Consider the following 16,306-nt stretch of genomic DNA (forward strand, 5'->3'; position numbering starts at 1 on the left):
GTCTTGTGTTCAACGATCCTGAAACAGGATAATTGTTATGGTGGTCATTCATTTTTTAATTTTAATTTTTTTTCACATTTTAAATGTTATAAAGACACAAAGCAACCAATATCCAAAAAAGTTTTAGAAATTGTAATATTTATTTTAGGAATTATAAGCTTTTGGATACGCTTGGTCAAACCCACATGATAAATGCAACCCCTAAATAACTAAATAAATAACTAAAGTTGTTAATTATTGACCTAGGGATTCCTAGATGTAGTTCACAATAGCAGGTAATATTGGATAATATACAATAATTTACACATCATTAATACAGCCATTTTGCTGAAAATGTATCTTACACTGTGTACAAACATCTCAAGTTTCGTAACGGTCGGTCATTCAGATTTGATGTTATTAGCTGCTGAAATTTGATTGGCTGCTGGCGGCCATGTTTTTTTATTTGTCCAACTGATATTGTAGGATGTGTTAGCCTTTGGCCCCTACTAGATACTATGTACCCTCCTGTCAAAAAGTTATCAAAGGAATTTTGATTTGTCGAAGCGTTGCGAAGATATAAGCCAACAAATTGGTCAGGCGTCGTCTGTTTTGTACATATTGACCAATATCTACCAAAGGAAAAGTCAAAATGTTACCAAACTTGATAAACATAGACAACAGGATATTCTGAGGATGCACGCAAAGTTGCGAAACATTTAGCCTATAGGGGGCGCTACAACAAATAAACGCTCATAACTCCGCAACCGTATGATCAATGAAGTTGAAAATTGGTATGCATCTTATGTAGTAGACGCACCCCAATTTTAGAGCGAATCGGACATACGGCCTTGGAGGAATTTGAAAAACGAGGTTTTTCGAATTATGCAAATGAGTGCAACAATTTTATGGAATGAAATTGGAGATATACCTTTAGTTTGTATTGAGCCAAGGAATCCAATGATGTTAGACACTTGAGTGTGCGACAAACGGTTTAGAAGTTAAGGGCCAAAATGTAAACATGATCACTAGAGCGCCACCTTGAGGCCGATCGGGCCGAAACTTTCATACGCTGTAGTACTCTATGGAACTACCTTCCCTCAAAGTTTCAGCTCTCTACGACTTACGGTTTGGTCAGCACGATCAGTTTTAATGCAGAATAATACAAATAAAAATCCTTACAATTACAATAGTGTTTCAGCCCTTTGGGCTTGAACTCCTAATAAGTGAATAAATCAATAAAATTAAGCACATATAAATATTTTATTATATACAATTTATTTTGTAAATATTTTTTATTTGTAAATGCATTTATAAATAAATAAATACACCTCTGGATAACACTACTAATAAATATTTTGTACATATTTTTCCATTTATATGAAAATATACGAAACACATGACATTTTTGGACATTTCTTACTATTTTAATATACAAGAAAGTAAATATAGACTAAGATTTATACATCTGTGTTACCGAGGTGCTTGACTTGTATATTGCAGTATCTCCATGTTGGCAATAACTACACAACACTTGGCAATGGTCCAAGCTCTGTAATGAAAAACATCATGGTTTTTTCCCACAAGGCACACTGGTTATGAAAGCAAGAGTCAGTACAGGTGAGACTAGACACCATGTGATCAGAGCTGAGGTTCAACGTTCAGGTGAGACGGCTGGCAGTCGGAGAGCTGCTTAACATGACAAAACAACACAGAGCTGGCATGTAGTTTCATCAGCACACACACACACACACACACACACACACACACACACACAGGCAACATGAACTCAACTGGTGGATCTGGGGAAGAAAAGGTATTGACTCACTTTGCACACCTGAAGTATATTTAAAACATAATAATCAGTTTAACAGTTAAAGTTAATGACAGAATTGTTTGTTTGTTTGTTTTTTGCCATTATATTATTGTGATTGCCTTATCTACTTTGATTACTGTCCTACTTTTGATTTGATTAGGTTATTTCTTCTCCATCATTTCCACAGATAACTGCTTTGTCTTGGATATACATCTTGTCTTTGAGTTTAAGGTGAGAAAAACATTCAGTGTTAAGGAAATTATAAATGTTCTTTGCCCACATTGAAATGCATTGAAGGGTCATTAATAGTGCATCAACGAACGGTTCTCCTTCAACATGCGGTGACAAACAAAAGGAAACCATTGCTTGGAGTTATATGTTATGCATATGAAAGGGAGTAACTTGCCTAACTTGACTTCAGCAAGAACATTTAAGGAATTTCCATGTGACATGTGAAGTCACGTAAACTCAGGGCACCCTGATATGTGATCCCCTACCCAAATTCCAGCACTGACCCTTGGACAGCGACCCACGGCAGTGTCCACTCATGCTCATTTTGAACTAGTGGCAGTAAAAGAAGCGGGTCATAAAGTCACAATGCAGGACTGTATTAATATACCCCAAATAACTCTATTTTTTCACTCACTGGAAAAAACATTAACCTAAAAAATTTGCTTCACCAACAATCATCCATGCGATTATCTAATCAGCCAATCATGTGGCAGTAGTGCAGTGCATACAATCATTCAGATAAGGGTCAGGGGCTTTAGTTAATGTTCACATCAACAAAATTTGATCACAGTGATTTGGATCATGGCATGATTGTTGGTGTCAGACGGGCTGGTTTTAGTATTTCTGGGATTTTCACACACAACAGTTTCTAGAATTTACTCCGAATGGTGCCAAAAACAAAAAACATCCAGTGAGCGGACGTTCTGCCAACAGAAATGTCTTGTTGGTGTGAGAGGTCAACAGAGAATGGCCAGATTGGTTTGACCTGACAAAGTCTACAGTAACTCAGATAACCACTCTGTACAATTGTAGTGAGAAGAATATCATCTCAGTGTGCTGTTTTGGTGGCACTAGGGGGACCTACACAATATTAGGCAGGTGGTTTTAATGTTGTGGCTGATTGGTGTATATACATACACACATACATACGATAGTTTTTTCATATTTTCGTAATTTCATAATAAGAGTCCATAGTGTGATTTCGGCTTGTTTATACTTAACAGTCTGACATTATGCGCAAAATATAATTTTGTTTTCCTGCTTAATCCCAAGAATAACCATAAGAAAATTCAGATTTGTTGCATAACTTCAGACTTTTAAGTATAAACAAGACTGAATCATGCTGGGGACTCTTATTTTGAAAACAAAATGCATCTAGGATTGTATGCATTTATAACTCTTTGTCTTTACCCGTCATAGTAAAGAAATAATATTATTTATTTATTTTTTGACATTCCATATATCGAGATTAGAAACTATGGGCCGAACCACCTTAGATATCGGTGTCGGCAAAATCCACTATCGGTCGATCTCTCTCTCTCTCTCTCTCTCTCTCTCTCTATATATATATATATATATATATATAAGAAATGTAATTTCAAAGTTCTCCGTTGACGTACATTGCATGTAAAATGTGGTAACCTGTAACTGTAACCTGATGTATTCAGGATGATTCAGACATGTTAGTTATTATTTTTTACTTCAATCAAATCAGTTAATTTACTGAAAGCACCATTTTTGATGATCATATTTGATCAGTGTTGAATGTTCGCTATTCAAAATCAAAAATGTCTATATTTACATACTGAACTGCGATTGGTCTTTTATCTTACATTTATTTATTAACCATCTACAGCTGCATATAAGTTGCATTTGTTTTGGTTCTCTTAATTTACGCAGAAGCTTCCTCAAAACGTTTACACTATTATTTTGCTTGTCTTGAAAGCACCCAAATTTGCTTCAGGAAATAGATATCAAGTTTATTTTTAATCTTGCTTATTGCATCTAGGCTATATAAGGTTACAACCTGATTCTCACGTGTGGCTGATTTTTTATAATGTTTTTTAAACAATGAGTTTTGTTTATCTAAATCTTATAAAATTAACAAACTTAAATTGTATAGGTTAGATCGAGTAAAAAATGGATCCTTGAGGTAAAAGTAGCAGGTTACCAGTGTACAGGTATAGGGGGTTTTCCCACAATGCACTTATCTGATATTTATGCTTGTGTGACTTTTTCTATCTGTTGCAGTTTGATTGGCAGCTGTTCTGTTATGGTTGTGTCTATTGTAAAGAGAAGACCTCTTCATGAACAGGTGAGTCACTCACTTACTAACATGGAGATAGAGACAGAAAATCATTGCTATTGTTATTGCCATTGTTATTAGTGTATGTGAATGTGTAAAAGGGAATTTATTTTAAGAGATCTGATTATACCATCAGCTTCCATATCTTAAATTCCCACTTGAGTTAGATGTTGGGATTCCAATAGTTCATAGGAATTTTGAATGGTCTAATCGGCTGCACTGCAATCCCCAGGTGAATCACACGTAGAGCAAATACATTTCACACTATTGCTCCAAGTCAACAGTGAGGGTCAATATTGTCCCATAGTGCACCAGTGTACACACAGTCTCTAAATAAAAATGAAACCTTCTGATTGCATCACAGCTGACAACTCTCTCCATCAGGACAATTTCAGAAATGTTCACCTTCGATTGCAAAATGTTAAAATATTGCTTCAGCAGTCTCGTTAGCAAATATGCAGTATTTTCACTTTAATGCTTGTACTTGTAACAATGTTGTGTGTATTTTTGTGTCGTAGGCTAAACCTCTTCTTCAGCTAACCCTGGCAGATTTCCTGGCTTCACTTGTTTTGATGGGCACCGTCATAATTAACTTCCTATCCTATGAACATTTCCCAAAAAGTGAATTGTTCTGTAACTATGGATTGCCTTTATCTTTGGTGAGAAAACTCTTGACATGGAAACACACATCACTTATACCTCTTACTGTATTTGCTCAGACATTTCAATATTTTGAGGGTGTTTTACACTATTAAACATTAAATATGAAACATTTAAAAACATTTTCTTTGGTGAAATGACTGCAACACAGGCTCTCGAGGCTTATATATAAAACACTCATTTGACATACTGTAGAATGATAAAGGTCGGGACAGTAAGGGAAGCAGTGGCGGAGCTAGGGGGTGGGCAGGGGTGGCCATGGCCACCATGGACCGAAGCCTGGCCACACCATTGGCCACCCCTCTCGCAATTGCTGTTTTAGTAATTTTTGGGTCATTTTTTTGGCACAATTTAGTTCTTTAGAGGTGAAATCGTCTCTATACAAAATTAACATGTCCACACACCAAGGTCGCCAAACCTATCCGCCCCAGTTGTCATGGTATCCACCCCCCCGCCACCACCACCACCACCACAGTCCGAAGATATAAAAATGCTCTAAATGTTCTGAAATGCCAAATGTGATTGAAATGACATGAAATCACACATCTTTTTCTGAAGTGGTTATTATGAACAAGCATCGTCTACATTTGTTACTCAAAAAAAGCATCTTGAGGTCTCAGAAGTATTTGCATTAGTTGACAAATTTTTCCCTATAGCTATCGTCCCCATATCTACAAGATATCACTATAAAAAAAGGTCTAGAAAAGGCCTCCTTGCTACCTTTTTTAAAAAAAAAACATTATAAAAAGCAACCTTCCGTTATGATTTCTGACGTGTCCAAAAGGGGGTGCTATAACGCACAAAAAGTTTACGCTTAAAATATTCAAGTCCCCTAATACATAAGTGAGGCATCCAGTATGTGACATCATTTGGCAAGCTTAGAATATGAACTTTTAACAAATAACAAAATAAGGCCTGAAAACATTTGCGTCGCAAATCAGCACCACCTAAAGGTCATGTGGTAGAAATATGACTATAAAAGTATTTAAAAAATAAATAGACAAGTCATATATCGTATGAAAGCTCTCATTCTCAGGAACGCTATTTGTTGCCCTAATATCATGGTTCGAAAGATTTTCAAAAGAATCACAAAGTGAAATCAAATTCAATGTATGTACAGAGAAAAAAACTAATTATTGTTGCACTTTAATCTGTTTTGGATACTTTTCTGATGCTAGTGAAACTTTGTAATATGGCACTTTTCGTTCCACTGTCTCCTTAAGATGATTCGCTTGTTTTCCTCTTTTGTAAGTCGCTTTGGATAAAAGCGTCTGCCAAATTAATGCATGTAAATATAAAAATGTACGGATCACTTCTGCTGTAAGCCCCAAATAGCTAACTTTATATCTGCTTTTACATTAGGCGGCAGTCTTTGAGCTTGTTTGTGTCAAAAATCCAATGTTATATCTTAGAAAATATGCGGTCCAGCAGGAAAAGCACGCTAAACATATATATACATATGAGTGTGTTGTCGAATATTGATGATAAAATGTTATACATCATTGCAAAGGGAAGGATCTTAGCTTTCTAATAACACTTAAATTGAGTTTGTAGTCCACTCAGAGGCCGATATATTCAATGAAATAATGAGGGCGGTGCTTGAACTGAACATTAGACTGAATGTCTATGGACGAGGACATCTGTGAGGGCTAAAATGCATTAGAGCATTAGAGCGCCACCTACATTTCAGACCGGCGTTTTGTGATGGATGTATTTTCTGCCATCTAGTGGAATAAAATTAAACTTTTCGTAGTTAGACCGCTCCTTTAAAGTCATCATACTTTCTCTAGATTGCAGCTCTGCACGCTCCGTTCATTCTCTCAATCCTGAGCTGCTTTTTAAATAGTATTGCATGGCTGCTAATCACTATCCAGTCCAGCTTATGCATTTTATAAACTAAAATGTTAGTTTTGTAAAGAAACTATACATGCATAGGCAACATTAATATTTGCTTGCAAAACAAGCATTTAGTCCAAAGATGAAAGAAAAATTCAATGTTATATCTTAGAAAATATGCGGTCCAGCAGGAAAAGCACGCTAAACGAATATATACATATGAGTGTGTTGTCGAATAGGGAAGGATCTCAGCTTTCTATTGACACTTAGATTGAGTTTGTAGTCCACTCAGAGGCCGATATATTCAACGAAATGCTGAGGGCGGTGCTTGAACTGAACATTAGACTGAATGTCTATGGACGAGGACATCTGTGAGGGCTAAAATGCATTAGATTAAAAATACAATGACCTGTAGTGCATGTGTTTATTGTCTTGACAGTTTTCTCTCATCAGCACTTGTGATGGGACAGTATAGTTATGTAAGCATTAACGTTCTCTCTCTTTTTCTAGACATTCTACTGCATCTCTTTTCTGCTTGTCATCATTTATGCCTGTGAGTCAGCACATGCGTTTCAAGGATGGAGGGAAAAAGCAGAGGAGGTGGGGTTTGAGAACCAGGTGAGCAGGGATGAGAGGCACTTTCTGTCACAAGCTTTAAAAATCAAATCAACATCACTGCTATTACCTAATATGGCCGAACTTAAGCTGACACGTCAGTTTGACGGAGCCTGCATGCTATATAGGCAGTCACATCAGGTTTCAGTCAGGCTGTGCAGCTTTCCTTGCTTATTTTCCTTATGGTGACAGTTTACAAGCAATTAACTCTTTGCAGTGATTCTGTCTGATTTACAGTATATATCTAGAATCATGCATTATGATTTATTGTGGTTCATGAAATGCCAGTTTTAATATATTGTATAAAAAGCCCCTAGAATTGTGACAGAAAGGTTTTCACTGCCAAACACTTCTCATATGTGTAGCATTACAACAAGTCAAATTTGTCATCCATATGTTTCCACAGATAATACGCAGAAGGAAGAGGTTTTGTCTCTTCTATATTATTGTGTGGTAAGTAGTTCTGCTTAGACTTCATAAATGCAATATATAGAAATGGAAAATGATTTCTGGATTTCTGAACTCCATGTACTGTAAAAGTAATAACGCTTATTGCTTTACATTGAATGCAATGTAAAATTTGTCAGAGCAATTAAAATTTTGTATAAATTAACCATTTGTGTCCATGTTGGTTTCACACATTTTTGAAAAACACATTGCATTTTATCATAAATAAATAAATACAAATGATATGACTAAAAACGTCATTTAAATATTTCCCTTGTACCTTAAATACATGAGAATGAACGCAATTTAATCATTAGGTTTTCAAACATATTTTAAGGTAAAATAAATATATTTTTAACAAATATCATTCATTTTACTCCGGCTTCCTCCCACCATCCAAAACACATGCAGGCTAGGTTAATTGGTGTCTCCAAAAAAAATTGCCCTAGGTGTGGATGTGGATGTGGAGGTGAGTGTGAGTGTATGTCTGTCTATGTGTGGCCCTGCGATGGACTGGCGACCTGTCCAGGGTGTCCCCCGCCTTTCGCCCAATGTTAGCTGGGATAGGCTCCAGGCCCCCGCGACCCTGTACACAGGATAAGCGGTTGACAATGGATGGATGGATGGATCATTCATTTTTGAGTCAAGAATGTCTTCATCGTGGTTACACCATATTACCTGAACAAAATGTGCTATTTATAATAATAATTAAAATGTTTATAAATAAATATTTTTTATATTAATAATATGACAAAAAAAATCTATCTATATATTTTTTTACTTCACAGTTATGGGGGTCTAAAATTCATCTCTGTTTAATTTAATTAAATTTTTATTTTTTGTTTTGCTACATGCAAACAAAATGGCAACATATGTGTCATGTTACACCACATTACTTTTATTTGTTCAGCAAAAAAGTTTCAAATATTATTCATATTTTAAATTACAATTGTTTCACTGCTATTGTTTTTTAGGAAAATTAAATAAAAAAATAATAATAAAAATAAATAAATATATATATATATATATATATAGCTTATATTTTATATATAAAATATTTTGTAATTATTTTATTTATTCCAAAATGTCAGCATTTAATAAGACTTTGGCTTTAAGTAAAAATGTGGTGTAACCGTCCAGTGAATAAAAATCACAGACAAAATAGTAAAATGACTATGAAATCAGAAATTGAAATCATGTTTATCATAGTAGAGGTCTATTCAATTATAATATTTTTTGTGTGTGAGAACTGCATTTTAAATGTTTTTTGAATAACTTAATAGATCCAGACTGCAAAATGAGCGTCATGTCATTGACCCCCTTTGTCATTTCTATAGGCTTGTTCCAATTATTGGATACATCATTTATGTAAAAACCGTCACGTTTACGGAAGCTACTGTCGGGCCAGCATACAAACCCTCTGAACACAACAGAGGATGGCCCACTGCCGTGTTCTGCAACAGGTGAGAATATGCATCTGTATGTGAGTGTGTTGTATCAATGTGTGTCATTTTACTAAATCTCTCTGTTTCCTTTTTAGCTGCATTCTTTTCCTGCATTTAACAAATGACTCCTGCCCAAATGTGGTAAGCCATTTACAGACACCATAGGGCACAAATACAAATAAGGCCCTGTACAAGTTTTGATTATCAACCCTGTGTTTTGTCCTATAGGATTCCCCTCACGCTGAGTTCATTCGAGTTTTCACTCTCTGTAGTGTGATGATCGTCCTCATCAGCTGCACAGTAAGTACATAAATGTTACTTACAATAAAGTTTCGTTCGACCGAAATTTACATTTACATTTATGCATTTGGCAGACGCTTTTATCCAAAGCGTCTTACAGTGCACTTATTACAGGGACAATCCCCCCGGAGCAACCTGGAGTTAAGTGCCTTACTCAAGGGCCCAACAGTGGCATCTTGGTGGTGCTGGGGCTTGAACCCCTGACCTTCTGGTCAGTAACCCTGAGCCTCAACCACTGAGCCACCACTGCCCCGTCACTGCCCCGAAATCCGGGATGATTGCTGAAATAATCTCAGAGAAACCGATTCAGTTGTTTTATTAATTAAAACTCAGTTGTTTTATTAATTAAAACCTATCAAACAAGGCCGTTTCTGAGCATAGCCTATGGACATGGGCATAGATACCGGGGGGGAATGGGGGGAGGTAACCCCCCAAATAATCCACCCAAGCAAGGAGTTTTTGGTCTAACAGCAGAACGATCCAAACGCTCTTTAAACAACCGTTCAACCCATTGAAGAGAGACTGTACATCTATCCGTCACAGCCTCTTTCCCTTCAAAATAAATATGGCGCTGCCGTGAATAAGGTCTATTCTCTCTCTGTCTGTCTGTCTCACAGGTGGTGTACTGTAAGTTACAGAGCTGTTATAGACATTACGAGAACAAAAGCATGTTCACAATGTCACAGAGACATCCAGGTGGGATTTGGTCATCAGCTCGATACATGATCTTTGTTATCATCATCTGCTGGGCTCCAGGTACATACAATAATAACACACACACACACACACACACAGATGCACATATTTACTGTACACACATTAACACAGACGTCACAAAACATATGCATAACAATGTTTCGATTCATCTTATTTAAAGCTGCGCTTTGTAAGGCTTCGATTTGGCGTGAAATCGCTGGCTCATTCATCCTTGTGTCATTACATCATGTCCGCACACACAGGAAAGAAGAACCGGCTGTCTCATGTTCCGGCTGGAGAAACTAACTACACTGTTCATTCACACTCGCACAGTTCAGGACGGCATCGCCGCAGTCTAGATGGATGTTTATCTGTTTTCCGTTTGGCGACGTTGTTTACCTGCTGTAGAATCGAACATGACTCGTGTGTTAACCGATCGTGATAGTATATTATATCCCCATCATTATTGAATCCTCGTTTTATGTTTTTAGTTTACGGTGTTATTGCGTGCATCGCATAGACGTACTATTGTAGTAACTGAGGCTGGACAATATATTATAAAAATAATAAAGTCTTCTATTGAACTCGTATCAGCCATATCATGAGTTTAACCTCTTAAATTGAAAATTGTAGCACAATTCAAACATTAATAGTAGATAAAACTCTTTAATAATCATATTAAAATATACCAGTAAGTGATTGAGTCCCCTGTTCTCTATTTTTACGTTTTAAATGTTTAATCGTGTAACATCAAGATGAAATTAGCACGTTATGACTCCGGCTCAAGTGATGATCACACACAGGCGATGTCCAGATCAGCTCAAATCATGAGATTCATCCGCCAGAAGAGCAGTGCCAAAACACGACTGACGTAAAGCGTTCTTCTGCAAAATGCTTGCAATGTAAGTTTCAACCACAGGTGTCACTAGAGAGCACAAAGTTACGTGCTGCAGCTTTAAGATAAAATTAATACTGATTTCTTTTTTCTTTATCAGCTCTGCTTGTGATCAGTCTCTCCTTTGATCCAACTAGAATAAGAAAACTCTTCCCTCTCTATGTCATACAGGTAAAAGCATGTTTGATAACAGATTTCAGATTAAACAGATTAATGATTAAACGCATCATGCAATCCAAATATTTATTTATTACGAAGTAAAGCAACACAATTCTAGAACATTTTGAAACAACTTGATTTCATTGTTTTCTATGCATTTAAATGAGCAAAATATGAGTTTACTTAATCCATTTGAGTTGGGACAACATGAGTACTTTTTGTGGTGTTAATGTAGCATTGATGAAACTAGCGGACTAGGGAGAGTAAATGTTAAAAGTAAGTGTTATTTTATTAAGGGGATTACTTGTTAGTGTTTAATGATTTTGAATGAAGATTTGTATCCGCTCTTTTGACCCTCACAATGCAAGTGAATGGGTGCCAACATTTTTAAGCTCCAAAAAAATTACATAATTCAGCATAAAAGTAATCCAAATGACTCCAGTGGTTAAATCAATGTCTTTAGAAGAATATTGATCTGTTTCTCACACGCACCTATCATATCACTTCTGAAGACATGGATTTAACCACTGGAGTCTTATGGATTACTTTTATGCTGACCTGTTTGATTTTAGGTGCATCAAAATGTTGGCACCCATTCACTTGCATTGTATGGACCTACAGAGCTGAAAAATCCTTCTAAAAATCTTCATTGTGTTCTGCTGACGAAAGAAAGTCACACACATCTGGGATGACACGAGGGTGAGTAAATCATGAGAGAACCTTCATTTTTGGGTGAACTGTCCCTTTAAATATCATCTTTGTCTTGAAAGTACAAGGGAAGCATTTAAATGGTTAACATCTGGATCACACCAGTTTGGTGTAGAAACAAAACGATAATACTGTTAGAAAGCTGAGACTTCCCTTTTCATCATAGTGCATAAACTCAAATGTACACAGCAGTTCACATATTTATATACCTTTTTAATGCACTTTAGATTGAGTGTTTGTGAAATGAGGAAATGCAAATTGATTCGACACCCCGTGCCCTTTCCGCCAGACGCACATTTGAGGGTTTTCATATGGATGTTATTAACATACCTATTAATTGTGAGGTATATCTGCTGTTGTACAGGCACTGTCCGTGTCACTGCAGGGGTTCATGAACAGTATTGTGTACGCATGGAGACGGCGTAACTTCAGAGACGCCGTGCTGGGAGAGCGTGTGCCGCTCATGGCTTATTCTAACAAAGCCTTCTTCGAACAGTCGTTAAATGAGCCATCATGAAATCAAACATGAAATGTGTGTGAGAGTGTCTGCATTTTGAGAGATGGAAATTTTGTGTTTTTAAAGATTTGTATTTATTTTTTTATGTTGTGAATGTGATACCGTTAACGGAAATGTTTATGTGTCACTGTCTGTATAATATAAACATTATAAAATATACTTGAAATTTATAGAATAGTCAAGACTGAACAAAACCTCAATTATTAGTCGATTGCTTTCATTAGATTCAGTCTTGTAGACTGATATTGTATGGAAATGTTATATTTCTGTTGTATATATTTAACTAAATAAATCATGACATGGATTTGGCTCTTTGAAGCATTATTCACAATGACTAAGCAAGCAATGTCACGAGCGCTGTTAGTAAAACGTTTTTATGTCTCAGACTGTCATGCATGAGGGGGATGATCTGTGCAAGCCCATAAAGATTTTCAGGACAAAATATTCTAGTATGTACTTAACATTATGGCCGAAAGTCACAGTGAGTCATTGTCACATTATATAGTAGTAAGTCCATGGCATGCATTTGTGTTTGGTTCAAACAATCACTAAAAGTCAAGTTTTATTTGCAATGCTTCATATGAGTTGTTCATTCGCTCATAAAAGAATAAACACATGTATCTTGTGTCTAATACTTTGTTTTTGTTGCTTTAAATCAAAGTTTGCAATGTTGTGACTGATCTCAGAGCTGTTGGCTTAGAACTCTTTAATGAAGAAGCTTTTGAAATCCCAGCGGGGCAAAGAAAGGGGAAAAAATGCTTCCAGGACCAAAATGTGTTCGCCCTATTAAGGGTCACATTTACATAATGAATGCTTTAGGAAGCCGTTCCTTGTTATAAATGTGTGCAAGTCATTATCTGAACATTTATTGGGGTCAAAATCCTGTTTTAACAATCCAGCGTCTATGACCTTTAACTTCTTTTAGGTGGCGTCTCACTCCGTGATCAGCTGAAAAACAATTGTGCCTAGTTAACAAATTATACTTCCATTTGAAATCAACTTCTTGTAGATTACTTATGAATGTATAGCATTTATTTATAATAACTAGTATGTAAAGGAAGTATCTGACATGCGATGAGCCAATGGAAGGGGTTCCCTTACTCAAAATAAATATTTTTGTAATAATTAAACTGCCCCAATTTTGTAACCCTGGCCTGAAGTAGCAATACATTTATGCATTTGGCAGATACTGTTATCCAAAGTGACTTACAGAGCACTTATTACAGGGACAATCCCCCCGGAGCAACCTGGAGTTAAGTGCCTTACTCAAGGGCACAATGGTGGTGGCTGTGGGAGTCGAACCAGCAACCTCCTGATTATTAGTTCTGTGCTTTAGCCCACTACGCCGCCACCACCACTCAGTGTTGGGTGTAATGCAAGGTAAAGTAAGGGATTACTCTTCATTTTTATGATGTAATTGTGTTAAATACTTTCTAGACTATACAACAATTCTTTATAAAACAATAGTGAATGTAAAATATAAATTTAACTTCTAATGTTAAAATAGTTGTTTTTTAATTTAACGCTGCCCCTTTAAATTCTTTCGCCAGCTCATGAATAATTTATTTGATTTTATATGATTTATTTGAAAGAATTAAAAGAACAATTTCACATCTATACTTGTAGTTTTCATCTGGTTAGTACAGTGATCTAATTACACTGTAGAAGATGTAATTAGTAGTTAGTAATTAAGTACTTTTAGAGTAACTGACTCAACACTGTGTGGCTATATTTAGGGATCAGAATAGCATAGAGATTTGCAGTTGGGGTGTGTGTGTGTGTGTGCTCTTTTGAGTTGGTTGAGTAAACAACCACTTAGCAACCACCCAGAACACTATAGCAACCTCATTGCAACATGTTAAGAACCATTCAAAACACCTACAAATTTACTAAATGTGAAACTTTTAAGTATGTTGCTAACAAGTTGTTATATGATATTATATTACATTATATTATAGTTGCTACTTTCATGCTTGTGGTTGTTGTAGTCCTTATCTAGCAACTTGCTAGCAACATACAATGCTAACATTCAACATACAAGTGGCTTCAAAATTTGTGTTTGAGGTATTCATGGTGTGTCATTTATATTGCAGAACAAAATGTGAAAGTCTCTACAAGTAATTGTAACCAAAGGCCTTATTATACTCATAAATACAAGACCATATAAAAACCAAAGGAAATTCCCAAGGGATCCCATGACATAGAAACACTAATTGTCTTCTGGCTTTTTGGACTACATCCTGAACAGCTCTATACAGTAGATTAGCTTCTGTATGCTGGGCCTAACTGCTCAGGGCTAGTAAACAGAAAATCGCAAGAAACAAGACATTAGACATCACCATTGTGCTTGTGCATTGTCTGATTAAGCCACTTAATCACAGGTTACTTTAGGCATCATTTCCACCACACCAAACTATTTTGCCCCTAGTAAAAACATTTCTAAATTTAGTGTATTTGTTAACCAGGTGGACAAAAGTGTGAGTGAAGAGCATGCTTGAGATGAAATATGAGACAAAAAAAAAAACACCTCTTGCGAGCAGAATATTTTTATTGGCCGTCATTTACAATCAAGCTTTAATTTTGTCAAATTATGCAAAAAGTGTGAAAATATTATTTAATCGTGTATTTAGGGTGCATAAAATGTTAGCTATGAAATCACTGTCATTTCCACCCATAGACTGTAAAAAAAGATGGATGACGCCCCTTCGCTCTTTTCCATTGGTGAGAACTGAAGCCGCCAGTGTCCCGATATGGCGCTGACATCTTGGGACTTGAGTCTGCGCAGTTGCGATTTCGGGACCAGACCTGCACAGTAGTGAGCAGGAAGTAAAGCTGCGAAATCAAGGCCCCGCCCTCACTCTCGCTGAATCAATCGCAAGCACACGCCCCTGCACTTTTGACTTTTGACTTATGATGGTGTGAAATAATTAATTATAGAAATTTAGATATTACATTTAAAGCTCCAATCTCCTCAGTCCTCCGAAGATCCCGAAAAAAAGTCAGTTGGTGCTTCAGTGACTACTTCGCTCAGAGAACCTGTCAATCACAGCTGTCAATCATGATGTCACAGCACCGTTTTTATAGCATCAACGTGATAGTTTCTGTCATTTACTGTAGTTTCTATCGTTGGAAAAAAGATATGTGAAGTGTAATTTAATTGTTTAGTTGGTCTCACCTCCCGTTGAATAACATGGGGAGGCGGGGTTTATGACCTATACTAGGACCAGTCACCGGGGGTGGGGCGATCGAGACGTTTTGGCTTCACTTTTGAGGGCTTGTGCGGCACGCTTGTTTCCACCACAGAATTTTACATTTGGAAATGACATTGTGGTGGGATTGTTTTTTTTTTTTTAACTTTCAGGAAAATATACAAAGATAAATCCCCTGAGATGCATGTGCATACACTGTTAAACATTGTTAGTAGACAAACAAATTTTTGTTTTTAATGACACTTTACTTTCTTGAAGTCCACAGTGCTAAAAGTGCCAGAAGTTGAAGAAATAAATTGAGGGTTTTGTTTACAGTCAAAAACTCTAAAGAACAACAGTGAGAGCCGTTATATCCAAATGGAGAAAACTTGGCCCAGTAGTGAACCTTCCCAGAAGTGGCCGACCTTCCAAAATACCTCCAAGAACACAGAGACGACTCATCCAGGAAGTCACAAAAAAGCCAAGGACAGCATCCAATGAACTGCCGGCCTCTCTCGCATCAATAAAGGTCACTGTGCATGACTCCACGATCAGAAAGACACGGGGCAAAAATGCCATCCATGGAAGAGTGACGAGGAGAAAAACAACTGCTAACCCAGAAGCAGAATTTTGCTAAAATACACCTTGATGATCCTCAAAGCTTTTGGGAGGATGTTCTGTGGACCGTTGATTCGAAAGTGGAACTGTTTGGAAGACAGGGGTCCCGT

At 36.7% G+C, this 16,306-nt stretch overlaps 1 protein-coding gene across 1 annotated transcript; it reads left to right on the forward strand.

Annotated features, from left to right (window-relative positions):
- The first annotated feature begins 1,652 nt into the window (after positions 1 to 1,652).
- Positions 1,653 to 12,944, forward strand: LOC127661235 (transmembrane protein 116-like). The gene is made up of 12 exons (XM_052151857.1): positions 1,653 to 1,795; positions 1,983 to 2,026; positions 4,058 to 4,121; positions 4,631 to 4,771; positions 7,119 to 7,226; positions 7,630 to 7,676; positions 9,008 to 9,133; positions 9,211 to 9,256; positions 9,344 to 9,415; positions 10,033 to 10,171; positions 11,107 to 11,177; positions 12,238 to 12,944. Exons 1-12 carry the CDS (start codon positions 1,763 to 1,765, stop codon positions 12,388 to 12,390), a joined length of 1,044 nt encoding a protein of 347 aa, XP_052007817.1. The 5' UTR covers positions 1,653 to 1,762; the 3' UTR covers positions 12,391 to 12,944.
- The last annotated feature ends 3,362 nt before the right edge of the window (positions 12,945 to 16,306 follow it).

Source organism: Xyrauchen texanus, chromosome 21 (assembly GCF_025860055.1).
Source record: "Xyrauchen texanus isolate HMW12.3.18 chromosome 21, RBS_HiC_50CHRs, whole genome shotgun sequence".
NCBI classification, from domain to species: Eukaryota; Metazoa; Chordata; class Actinopteri; order Cypriniformes; family Catostomidae; genus Xyrauchen; species Xyrauchen texanus.

Coding starts and splice junctions, on each gene's coding strand:
- LOC127661235 (XM_052151857.1), top strand. CDS start 1,763: ATGAACTCAACTGGTGGATCTGGGGAAGAAAAG. Junction 1,796..1,982: donor GTGGATCTGGGGAAGAAAAG/GTATTGACTCAC, acceptor TCATTTCCACAG/ATAACTGCTTTGTCTTGGAT. Junction 11,178..12,237: donor TCCCTCTCTATGTCATACAG/GTAAAAGCATGT, acceptor GCTGTTGTACAG/GCACTGTCCGTGTCACTGCA.